General features: G+C 36.0%; 1 protein-coding gene across 3 annotated transcripts in view; it reads left to right on the top strand.

Annotated features, from left to right (window-relative positions):
- SEC63 (SEC63 homolog, protein translocation regulator) overlaps positions 1–13,345 on the top strand; it is a 78,797-nt gene that overhangs the window by 44,132 nt on the left and 21,320 nt on the right. For all 3 annotated transcript variants that reach the window (XM_064289499.1, XM_010600917.3, XM_064289501.1), the window contains exons 9-13: positions 910–1,004; positions 1,103–1,235; positions 5,741–5,833; positions 6,594–6,748; positions 11,516–11,663. In XM_064289499.1, the coding sequence (XP_064145569.1) occupies positions 910–1,004; positions 1,103–1,235; positions 5,741–5,833; positions 6,594–6,748; positions 11,516–11,663 (624 nt within the window). The remainder of the gene's footprint in view (positions 1–909; positions 1,005–1,102; positions 1,236–5,740; positions 5,834–6,593; positions 6,749–11,515; positions 11,664–13,345) is intronic.

Below are 13,345 nucleotides of genomic sequence, written 5' to 3'. Positions count from 1 at the left end.
AAAAATTTCTAGAAATTACGGTGTGTTTTAGTTTACAGAAGGCTCTGAGAAGTCAAAGTTTGACCATAAGCCTGTAACATTTGTTAACCCAGTGTTTCCCAACCTTATTTAACCATTTAAAGAGAAAAACCCATTGTCATCGGTTCCGACTCACGGTGACCCCAGGTGTCACAGAGTAGAACTGCCTTGTAGGGTTTTCTTGGCTGCAGTCTTCACAGAAACAGATCACCAGGACTTTCTTCTGTGGCACCACTGGGTGCATTGAACCACCAACCTTTAGGTTTGTAGTCGAGCACAAACTATTTGTGCCACCCACCCCCCCAAAAAAAAACTGTTGCTGTTCGGTCAGTTCCCGACTCATTGTGACCCTATAGGACAGAGTAGAAATGTCTTACAGGGTTTTCAAGGAGTGGCCGGTGGATTCGAACTGCTGACCTTTTGGTTAGCAGCTGAGCTGTTAACCACTGTGCCACCAGAGCTCCAAGGAGCGTTATTTAACCACAGTGCCTCTTTTTTTTAATATCACATATAAGTTTTGCATATATTAACTCATTTATTAATATCACGCAGAATACTAATGTTCTGTAGAAAGTTTTTGTGGAGCACATACTTGGGTCTAGAAATAGGTGCTAGTTTAAGTTATTTTAACGTATCCAGCTATTTTGGAGCTCTAAAATTGATGTATGTTTCTCTTCAGTTTTCTGTTGAGGTAATACTGTGCACATTTTAAAAAGTAAGGCATTTGTTTTCTATGTGAGAAGTTAATACTTGTCAGTGGTGGAATTCAGATGATTTTTAGTATTGTGCATGATTGGGGAAGTGCCTTACTTTAGGGTTAATGAAGTACCTTTGGAGGGGAAACTAATAGATGAGCAAATTTATTTACCTCCATATTTCTTTTTTTCTTAGGTCTTCTCATGGTTTTGGCTGGAGCCTCTGAATTTGATCCTCAGTATAATAAAGATGCCACAAGCAGACCGACGGACAATATTCTAATACCACAGGTTAGGCCAGTCTCCCAAATTCCATGGTGAGCATTTAAATACTAAAGCTAATGCTCTTTGAAGTATATATTTTTGAATAATTATTTTATTTACTCTAGCTAATCAGAGAAATTGGCAGCATTAATTTAAAGAAGAATGAGCCTCCACTTACCTGCCCATACAGCTTGAAGGCCAGAGTTCTTTTACTGTCTCATCTTGCTAGAATGAAAATTCCTGAGACACTTGAAGAAGGTATTTGTGATTCTAATGTATACAGGGTTTTAATGGGACCAAAGCAATGGATTTAATTAGACCTCATGGTACGGTGTTTTTGTCGCTTTTTTTTTTTTTCTCAATCAAGTAGTTAATTGCTCAAGGACCTTTTTAAAAGAAATCTATATGCTTCGTAATTACTTCACAGTTTGAAGGTCTAAGTGAGTCAGATGTTTTGGCAAATGTTAAAATTTAGTTTTTCAAGGTGAGAGAATGCTCTGTGTGGGAAATGTTTAGTTAATTGCAGATTATGCAGGAATTCCTAATGACTCTTCAAAAGACTTTGTAAGCTTTTTGGAGTAGGGAAAAAAATGATTTCACAACAGTTACCGCAATCCTCTCCTGCCGCCATCCCCTTCCAACAGTGGTTAACAACAAAGCATCTGTTTAATCTTTATTTAAAGCTTTGTACGTATTTGAAGCCATGCATTCTGCCTAAAAGAAAAGCAGTGAAGTAGGACAGCAGTGTTTCCTGGGATGTCATCAATTTGAATGTCATCTCTTCTTTACCTGCATTATTTTAATAGTTTTAAAAGAACATTATTATCCTTAAGGAGTAAATGTTCTTTGTGAATGAAATCTCCCACCCCACCTAGCCCCTTGTAAGCCAACAATGCAATCAAATGCCTATGAAAGCAAGGCAATGTGATGCTCAGTAATTGGTGCTAGGATAGGATGCTTATGTTAGAATGAAGGAGCGTTATTTAGGCATTGTTGTTGAGGTTGCTTTGAATTATAAAGTTAACTAGTAATTTTGTTGCTAATGTTTTGTTTAGATATGGAACCATCTCCATTTTTACCAATAATCTGTAGTAGAAACAGGGAATAAATTTTCTTAGGTTGGATATCAAACCCAGTGTATGGTGAACATTGTTAAAATAGTTAACTCTTTTGTACAGTATAAATGAAAGAATCTTTTCTCCCTCTTATTCCCTCGCTCTTTGCATTTAATTGACACTTATTCTCAATCTTAGTCTTTGAACCTGTTCTTCATTATAATTACAGAAACATAACTGCCGAAGAAGAGAAAAAAATGTTGTTGTTGAGAATATGTACAGCAGAACATACACCAATTCAACAATTTCTACTTGTATAGTTCAGTGACATTGATTCCATTCTTCAAGTTGTGCAACCATTCTCACCCTCCTTTTCCAAATTATTCCTCCCCCACTAACATAAACTCAACTGCCCCCTAAGTTTCCTATGAAATCTTTCAAATTATTGTTGTCAGATTGATCCCATATAGATAATTCTTAAAAGAGCACAATGCTCAAGGCAAACATTCTTTTTTTTTTCTTTTCCTCCAAATTTATTTTTTTTTATTGTACTTGAGATGAAGGTTTACAGAGCAAACTAGTTTCTCATTAAACAGTTAATGCACGTATTGTTCTGTGATATTGGGTTGCCAACCCCACGACATGTCAACACTCTCCCCTTCTTGAGCTTAGGTTCCCCATTACCAGCTTTCCTGTCCCTTTCTGCCTTCTTGTCCTTGTCCCTGGGTTTATGTGCCCATTTAGTCTTGCTTTGTTTTATGGGCCTGAATAATCTTTGGCTGAAGGGTGAACCTCAGGAATGATTGTATTACTGAGCTGTAAGATTGTCCAGGGGCCATACTCTTGGGATTTCTCCAAAGTCAGACCAGTAAGTCTGTTTTTTTTGTGTGTGTGAATTAGAATTTTTTTCTATATTTTTCTCCAGCTCTGTCCGGGATGCTCTATTGTGACCCCTGTCAGAGCAGTCAGTGGTGGTAGCCAGGCACCAGCTAGTTGTGCTGGACTCAGTCTTGTGGAAGCTGTGATAGTTGTGGTCCATTAGTCCTTTGGACTAATCTTTCCCTTCCACCTTTAGTTTTTTTCATTCGTCCTCGCTCTAGATGGGATGAGAGCAGTGGAATATCTTAGATGGCCGCTCACAAGCTTTTAAGACCCCAGAAGTTACTCACCAAAGAGAATGTAGAACATTTTCTTTATAAATATGTTATGCCAGCTGAGCTAGATGTTCCCTGAGACCATGGTCCCCACAGTCCTCAGCCCAGTAATTCAGTCCTTCAGGGAGTTTGGATGTGTCTTTGGAGCTTCTATGACCTTGCCTTAGACAGGTTGTCCTGGCTTCTCCAGTATTGTGTACTGCCTTACCCTTCACCAAAGTTACGACTTATCTATTGTCTATTTAATATTTTTCCCTCCCATCCCTCCTCTCCCTCGTAACCATCAAAGATTGTTCCTTTTTGTGCATAAACCTTTTGGTGAGAGTTTTTATAGTAGTGGATTTATATGGTATTTGTCCTTTTGTGATTGACTTATTTCACTCAGCATAATGCCCTCCAGATTCGCCCATGTTAGCAGGTGCTTCACAGATTCATCATTGTTTTTTATCATTGCGTAATACTCCATTGTGTGTCTGTACCACAGTTTGTTTATCCATTCATCTGTTGATGGTTGTTTCCATCTTTTTGCTATTGTGAACAATGCTGCAGTGAACATGGGTGTGGATATGTCTATTGGTATGACGACTCTTATTTCTCTAGAATATATTCCTACAAGTGGGATTTCTGGATCATACGGTATTTCTATTTCTAGCTTTCTAAGGAAGCGCCGTATCGTTTTCCAAAGTGGTTGTACCATTTTGCATTCCCACCAACAGTGCATAAGAGTTCAGTTTCCCCATAGCCTCTCCAACATTTGTTATTCTCTGTTTTTTTTGATTCATGCCAGTAATGTTGCGATGAGATAGTATCTTGTGGTTTTGATTTGCATTTCTCTAATGGCTAGTGATCATGAGCATTTCCTCATGTATCTGTTGGCCACTTGAATGTTTTCTTTGGTGAAGTGTCTGTTCTTACCCTTTGTCCTTTTTTTTTTTAAACCGTGCTTCAGATGAAGGTTTACAGAACAAACGAGTTTCTCATTAAACAGTACACATACTGTTTTATGACATTGGCTAACAGCCCAATGACATGTCAACACTCTCCTTTCTCTACCTTGGGTTCCCTATTACCCGCTTTCCTGTCCCCTCCTGCCTTCAAGTTCTTGCCCCTAGGGTGGTATGCCCCTTGAGTCTTGTTTTGTTTTATGGTCTTTTGCCTGTGTTTTAATTGGATTGTCTTTTTGTTGTAGAGGTGTTGGATTTTCCTGTAGATTTAAGAAATTAGCCTTATTCAGATTTCTCACAGCCAGAATTTTTTCCCCAGCCTGTAGGTTCTCTTTTTACTGTTTTGGTGAAGTCTTTTGATAAGCATAACTGTTTAATTTTTAGAAGAGCCCAGTTATCTAGCTTATCTTCTTGTGTTTGTGTATTGTTAGTTATGATATGTATCCTGTTAATGCCGTGTGTTAGAGCCTCTAGAGTTGACCCTATTTTTTCTTCTATGATCTTTATAGTTTTTGGTTTTATATTTACGTCTTTGATCCATTTTGAATTAGTTTTTGTGTATGGTGTGAGGTATGGGTCCTGTTTCATGTTTTTACAAATGGACATCCAGTTTTGCCAGCACCACTTGCTAAAAGGACTGTCTTTTCTTCATTTGTTGGACTTTGGGTCTTCTTTGAAGATCAGGTGACCATAGGTGGATGGATTTACATCAAGGTTCTCAATTTTGTTCCATTGTACCAGTACAGGGTATTTTGACTACCATAGCTGTGTAGTAGGTTCCGAGGCCAGGTAGTGCGAGTCCTCCTACTTTATTCTTCTTCATTAGTGCCTTACTTATCCGGGGCCTCTTTGTTTTTCATATAAAGTTAACGAGTAGTTTTTCCATCTCTTTGAAGAATGCTGTTGGTATTTGGATTGGGATTGCATCGTATTTGTAGATGGCTTTAGGTAGAACTGACTTGTTCATGATGTTGAGTCTACCTATCTGTGAGCATGGTATGTTTTTCCATTTATGTAGGTCTCTCTTGGTTTCTTGCAGTGGTGTTTTGTAGATTTCTTTGTATAAGTCTTTTAACATCCCTGGTTAGATTTATTCCTAAGTATTTTACTTTTTTAGGGGCTATTATAAATGGTATTGTTTTCCTGATTCTCAAGGCAGACATTCTTTACTAGTTAAGCTTAACTATTGTGTAGTTTTAAGGAAACTTTGGGAGTTATATTTGGCTTAAGGTTTAAAGTTTATCTCAGGACAGTAGTTTCAGGGGTTCAATTAGCCTTCATGGCCCCAGGAATTCGGGGTTCTATGGGAATTTGAATTCTATTCTGCATTTCCAAGAAGAAAATTCTTAAATTCTCAAATATAGCAAGACTAAGACTTTTACAAAGAAAGATAAGAAATTGAACTATTAAGCCCAAAACTATAATATTAAAAATTTGCCTTTGAAACCTCAAATTTAATCTAGGGTTTTCTGGCTGGTTTTTGAGATAATGATGCTGAGGAGAAATTCTTCTGTTCAATCTGTAAATTTTATAGTCTTGGGTTAAGCTGATAAAGATACTTTAAGTATAAAAGCAGAATGATTTGTTTCAGGTTTTTGATTGTTTTGCAGATCAGCAATTTATGCTTAAAAAGTGCCCTGCCCTACTTCAAGAAATGGTGAATGTAATCTGCCAACTAATAATAATGGCTCGGAGCCGTGAAGGTGAGGAGGAAATGTAATTAATTATGTTGTACTTCTCCTTGTAAGAACATACAGATTATACTTCATAGTTTTAAGATTTTTGGGTACTTACTGTAATCCCCCCTATCGATCCTATCAGCTCCTGGTATTGCCTATGGTTTTACTTATTTTCTTTGCTGTACTTTCTGTTATATAAAGTCTTTACCACTGTTCACTGTGTTTTTGAATTATGTTTTTTGTTATGTCCTTAGCAGAGATTTTAAATACACTTTTTCTTCCTCTGAATATTTTTGGAGTTAGGTTATTCTGTTTTATAACAGTGAATTTGAAATAATTCTTTTACTGATGTAATGATGATTCACCTGACACATAGTGCTTTTTTCGTGAAAGAAAAAGAACAATGGAATTTGTTGTCAGTGATGGAAAAGGAGACTCTTATAAAAAGGAGGTAGTAGTTGTGGTTCATTGTTATGGATGGTGTTGGTTCCGGCATGGTGTTAGTATATTCTCTAAACTAATAATGCCTGATAATTTACTGTTATTGAGGTGATGCAAATAATTTTTCCATTAAATCAGTGTGCACTGGATAACGTGCATTTTGCCAAGTTCGTGTATTTCTAGTATCTTATCCAGTAACTTTTAAAGGAAAATCAACACCATTATTTTAAAATGCAAGATGTTAAGAATGTTAGTATGAATCTTGTTTTTGTGGTGAATTCTGTTCTCTTGAACATGTAAAAAGTCCATCCCTGTTTTTTCTTTTTTTTCTATTCTTTCTAAGAAAGGGAGTTTCGTGCTCCAACTTTGACATCGCTAGAAAACTGCATGAAGCTTTCTCAGATGGCCGTTCAAGGCCTTCAGCAGTTTAAGTCTCCCCTTCTGCAGCTCCCTCACATTGAAGAGGACAATCTTAGGCGGGTTTCTAATCATAAAAAGGTATCTTTTTTCTACTTTAAAGTTAATTTTTAGCAGCTTGTCACATTACTTAAAGATAACATGAATGAGTTTTTTTTAGAAATGGTTACTATGCATTTCTTAGATTTAGAATGTCTTAAACATTTTAAAACTCTCTCAGGTGGTTTTCATTAGTATTTTCTTGATTATGTAGCTGTTTTGTTAATATTTTACTACTGTAAGTGTTTTTACTATTTTGAGAGTCAGTGCATTTAAGCAATTAATGCTTTGATCCTTACATGTTATTACCAAAAATAAATGGACTAAGTAAAAATGAACTGTAATTTCTAGTCATTTCATTTTCAGCTTAAAGATAGGGTAAAGGTTTATTGGTTGAGTATGAACAAAAAAAATATGAAGCATTCAATAAAGAAATAGATTCAGATAATTCTAACTTATAAAATACAATAATAATGAAGATATGATAATGAACCTTAAGGTGTAGCAAAAATGTATATAAATGAGAAACTTGAGGAAATACAAGAAGAAATTGAATAAAAATGTAATTCTAATAGGAGATCTTAAACATGTCCAGTAGACCATGTGAACAGAAGATAGACATTAGGTTTGATATTATGATAAGGTAGAATTAATGTAAATTAGAAATTTTTATCAGTGTTTTCTGTCCTTTCATGTAATGGTGGTACCCTTATAAGTCTGATCATATGTTGGGCCATAATTAAAAATCTCAGAATCCAAAAGTAGAAATTTCACACGCCTCATTATATAATCCCAGTGAAAGTTAAAAATTAAATGCATTTTGCACAAATAATGTACACCTTCTACGTTTGTCAGCCATGCACTCTTCCTGCCAGGTATTTTTGTAAGTGCTGATATGCCAATTTTTTTTTTTTTTACACGTTGCTGTACAATTAAATTAGCTTAGCGCACTTACAAAAATATCTTGCAGAGTGAAGGCATGGTTGGCAAACAAACATAGAAGCTGTGTGTTATTTGTGTAAAAATACAGCAACTAGTACCAAACACCTAGAAATTAAAGAACATTTTCCTGAGTAACCATTCAGGCAAAGTAGACATAACTGCAGTAATAGACAATTGTATATTTAGAAGATAACAATGAGAATATTATATAGTAAAACCTTGAGGGTGCAACTGTACTTGGAGGTAAATTCATACTTAAAGATTTTTATTATTAAAATTGAAAATGAAGGTAAAGATTTTTATTATTGAAAATGAAGGTTAACAACTCAGCATTCAACTCTAGTTTTTTGTAAAGCAAAAAAAGTACTAAGGAAATATAGAAGATAGACTTTTTAGAGGATAAAGAGCAGAAATTAATTTGAATTAGGATATAAATAGATGAATTAATTAGCTTAAGAGATTTAAAAACCTAAAGTAGATAAACGTTTGGCAAATGTAATCAAGAAAGGAAATAATGCAATTAGAAAATTATAATAGAAGTAGGAGATTTAAAAAACAATTGTAATCGTGGAAAACTCAATGACAGATCAGGAAAAGAAAAATTAGTATTCAAATGACAATATGATGAATTAAAAAACTGGCAGAATTTCTAACTCAAGAAGATAATGAAAAAATTATCAAGAACAGAATCCCTCACATGTTCCTTTTATGACACATGAATTAGTGTAGAACACACAAAAAAAGAAAAGGCTTCATTTCTTTACTTTTTGAAGCAAAAATAATCATATCTCAAACTTTGGCAACACCATGGAGAAAACAGTCTCTAGGCCAAGACATTTTATATAGTTGCTAAAATGCTATATAAACATTAAGCACTGGAGTAAGTTTTAAGAAGAAAATTCTACTCTGGGGCTTACTTCAGGAATGCAAAAATGGTTCCGTTTTTAAACAAAACTGTTAATAAAGAGTGTTAAAGATTAGATAAGGGAAATTATATGACTATCTTATTAGTGTCACAAGCATTTGATTAAAATTTATCCACTATTCTAAATAAAAACCCTTAAAAAATGTTCAAGCAAAAAAGAAAACCAAGTAAAACAAAGTAAAGAATGATGGAACACTAACTCAATCTTTGCAGAATGAGTGGTACTTAAAATTTGAAATGAGAGTCAGTAGCATGAACAACAAAGGAGAAGAATGTGCCTTCTTGACACACAGGACCAAACTAACACTTGGGAGAGAGGAGGACGTAGCATATTTGGGGAACTGCAGATAGTTCCATGTGGCTGCAGCATAAAGTCTAAGAAGAGATAGGGTGGGGGGGCAACTAGGCAGGGTCCAGGCAGTGAAGGGTCTTATATACCATCTACGAGACCCTTGGATTTTGTCTTGGGAGTAAGAAAGTAAAAGGATAGGAGTGTGCAGATCTAGGTAAAAATACGTAGTTCTGGGAGTAAGAAGTTGAAAGTTTTGATGATTGATTGTTTTTCGGAAAACAAGTTAGCATTGTTTCTCAAGAGGTAAATAAGTGTTCAAACCCTTTAACTCAGCTCTTGTGGGAATTTATCCTAAGAAAATAACTCTTAAAAAAAAAAAAAGATGTACGTACAAAGGTGTTCATGTGGCTGCAGCATAAAGGTAACTTTGGAAAGAAACCAAATGCGGAACCATGGAGGAATGTTTAAACTACGATGTTTTTACCCCGTTGACTACTATGCAGTCACTAAAAATGTCTTCACAGAAAATGATAAATGGGAAAAGTAGTATAAAAATTGCTTATGTAGTGAAAATTGGAAACCCTGATGGCGTAATGGTGAAGAGCTACGACTGCTAACCTGAAGGTCGGCAGTTCAAAACCACCAGGTGCTCCTTGGAAACCCTATGGGGCAGTTTTACTATGTCATATAGGGTCACGAGTCGGAATTGATTTAGTGGCCACAGGTTTTGGTTATGTAGTGAAATTGCAAGGAAATCTATGTATATTTAAAGAAGAATTGAAAGAAATAAATACCAGAATGACAGTAGTTTTTGCTTGGGTCAAAATTCTATGTGAATGTTGTTTTTTCTCTAACCTGATTTTTTTTAAATATTTAAAAATAAGTCTTTATTAGCTTTGCAATAAAAAAAGTATTTAAGTTTGGAGAAAAAGGCGTTAAATGCTATCTAGTTGTATATTCTATATTTATGCCTGTTCACAAGTAAGGTGATCCTGCTGAATGTGGAAATTATTGAACAATATCAATAATACCACGTGCAAGCAAAATTTTGCTGAAAATCAATCAAAAGTGGCTACAGCAATATATTGACAGGGAGCTGCCAGAAATTCAAGCCAGATTCATAAGAGGACGTAGAACCAGGGATATCATTGCTGATGTCAAATGGATCCTGGCTGAAAGCAGAGAATACCAGAAAGATGTTTACCTGTGTTTTACCGACTATACAAAAGCATTCAACTCTGTGGACCATAAGAAATTAAGGATAAAAGAACGGGAATTCCAGAACACTTAATTGTGTTAATGAGGAACCTGTACACAGATCAAGACCAAGTTGTTCACACAGAACAAGGGGATACTGTGTGGTTTAAAGTCAGGAAAGGTATGCATCAGGGTTGTATCCTTTCACCATACCTATTCAGTATGTATAAAAACCAAACAAAATCAAACCAAACCCACTGCGGTCGAGTGGATTCTGAGTCATAGCGACCCTATAGGACAGAGTAGAACTGCCCCATAGAGTTTCCAAGGAGCGCCTGGTGGATTCAAACTGCTGACCTTTTGGTTAGCAGCCATAGCACTTAACCGCTATGGCACCAGGGTTTCCTTCAATCTGTATGCTGAGCAAATAATCTGAGAAGCTAGACTATATGAAGAAGAAGAGGACTTCAGGATTGGAGGAAGACTCACTAACAACCTGCATTATGCAGATGACACAACCTTGCTTGCTGAAAATGAAGAGGACTTGAAGCACTTACTGATGAAGACCAAGACTACAGCCTTCAATAAGGACTACACCTCAGCTTAAAAAAAAAAAAAAACAACGTAAAGAAAGTAAAAATCCTAACAACTAGACCAGTAAGCAACATTGTGGTAAACAGGGAAAAGATTGAGGTTGTCAAGGATTTCATTTCACTTGGATCCGTAATCAACAGCCATGGAAGCTGCAGTCAAGAAATCAAAAGATGCATTGCCTTGGGTAAATCTGTTGCAAAGGACCTTTTTAAAGTGTTGAGGAGCAAGGATGTCACCTTGAAGACTAAGGTGTGCCTGACCCAAGCCATGGTATTTTCAATTGCATCATATACATGTGAAAGCGGACAATGAATAAGGAAGACCGAAGAAGAATTGATGCTTTTGAATTGTGGTGTTGGCGAAGAATATCGAATATACCATGGACTGCCAAAAGAATGAACAAATCTGTCCTGGAAGAAGTACAACCAGAATGCTCCTTAGAAGCAAGGATGGCGAGACTGCATCTTACATACTTTGGACATGTTGTCAGGAGGGATCAGTCCCTGGAGAAGGACATCATGGTTGGTAAAGTAGAGGGTCAACAAAGGAGAGGAAGACCGTCAGTGAGCTGGGTTGACTCGGTGGCTGTAACAGTGGGCTTAAGCACGGCAGCGATTGTGAGGATGGCACAGGACCAGGCAGTGTTTTGTTCTGTTGTACGTAGGGTCCCTACGATTTGGAACTGACTTGATGGCACCTAACAGCAACAACAACAGTTGTATTTTTGGCTTTTGAATGTATATGAGCTTAACATTTTTCTAAAAGTTGCTAAATTTTGTTTTAGTCGACATGCTAATAATTTTCCTTTTATGAATTAGAAGTTTATTTTCCTTCTCCTTTTTTTTTTTTTTTAACTCAGTACAAAATTAAAACTATCCAGGATTTGGTGAGTTTAAAAGAATCAGATCGTCACAATCTGCTGCACTTCCTTGAAGATGAAAAATATGAAGAGGTTATGGCTGTACTTGGGAGTTTCCCATATGTGACTATGGACATAAAATCACAGGGTAGGTGGGAAATTTCGCTGTTGAACATTGCTTCCCTTTTGATAGATTGATTTTTGTTTATTTGCCTCAAGATTCTCAAAACATTTCATAACAAAACTTGTAATTAGACTTTGTAAATCAGTAGATTTTTACTTATCAGATTTATTGTGATGGAAAATGATGTACTTAATAGTTATGAGAACACTGATATCATTCTGCTTTTATTTTCCAGGGGCTTAAGTTTGTTCTGTAGTACAACTTATAGAAATTTTATAACATTTCAAAGAATGAAAGAGATTTCTAGGTGTAATGAAAGAATGAGATGTTTGAAATAGATCTGTTTTTCGTATGAAATACTTTAGGAATACTAAATACTAATTTCTAAGTAATAGCATTTAACATATTACATAGTTCTAAGATTGATTCTAAAATCTCCAACTCATTTATGTTATTTAAGCCTTGAAAATTACTCAGTTGCCTGCCATATATTTCATGTGTTTTTCTTGCCTTATCTCTGTCTTTATATCTGCTTTGAGAGATAAGGAATAGAGAAAAGAAAGAAAAAATAGAAATTATTTTTCTCCCTACATAATTGCTCTGTGAGTTCCCATTTTGATAGCTGAATGATAGTTTCTTAAAATGGTGACAGAATCAGTGATCATCTCCATTCGTTCATTCTGGCATTGTTGTGAGCTGCTAATACACTTGCTTGATTACTGTTGTGAGAACATTCTATACCAAGAATAGAGAGACACCTTAGGAATGGTTTCTGTCTTTAAAGGGCTTACAGTTGAGGAAATAGGCCATGAACATTGGATTATAAACTAGGGAACATATGCTAAGCTTTAAATGAATTACACAGACGTTGTGCTATTTATTCATCTAATAAATACTGATGTTGTGGCATGCAGTGTTCTGGGTGCTGAGGAAGCAGTAGTGAGTAGGACAAAGCCTCTGCCTTCCTGAGCTTGCATTCTAATGGGAATTGAAAAGAGGTAAATGATTCTCAAAGACGGCAGTGTTTGGGAAAGGAAGGCAAACAGTAGATTCTGGTTTCGATTAGGCTGCGGTTAGAGTGTAGGATACATGCAGGAAAGACATGGGCTTCCTTGCAGGAGAGATGGGATTTCCTTTTGAGTCCATGGGTTTTTAAACTTTATAAATGCCAATCTGAAAGTTGCATTTAAGACTATACTGATTTAATCACAAGTTACCTGTTCAAATAAAAACCTGGTTTCAGACTTGAGATAGTCTTTGATATAATCAAAGATTGTAAAAAGTACGTGTTCTCTAGAAAAATGAATGTCAAAAGACATTTTCTTATAAGAAGTACTGGTAAGAGTATTCAGTCTAACTGGGAAACATTGCCATTTTTTACAGTGCTGTCCAAATGTGTAGCATGAGTGGTGTAGTTAACGGAGGGAGCAGAAGAATTAGTAGAATCAGGAAAGGGACATCTGCATGATACAGTGCTGGAGATGGGGGTGTCCTTGCCCACATTGCTAGAGGCTGTAGAGAATCTCATGTAGACTTTTTCTTGACTTTTAAGTGTTAGACAGTGGGTAAACAGTGATATAGCTATTATTTCACATGAAGTGCTTATTCATATACAGCTTTGCAGTGTTGATGAATATGTAACCCAGATTTGATTTGAGGTAGTGGGGACTTTCAGGTGAAGAAGGGATGCCATACCCTGTGTTAAT

Source organism: Loxodonta africana, chromosome 1 (assembly GCF_030014295.1).
Source record: "Loxodonta africana isolate mLoxAfr1 chromosome 1, mLoxAfr1.hap2, whole genome shotgun sequence".
NCBI lineage: Eukaryota > Metazoa > Chordata > Mammalia > Proboscidea > Elephantidae > Loxodonta > Loxodonta africana.
The sequence above is the reverse complement of the archived record's forward strand: the minus strand, read 5'-3'. Positions and strand labels throughout refer to the sequence as shown.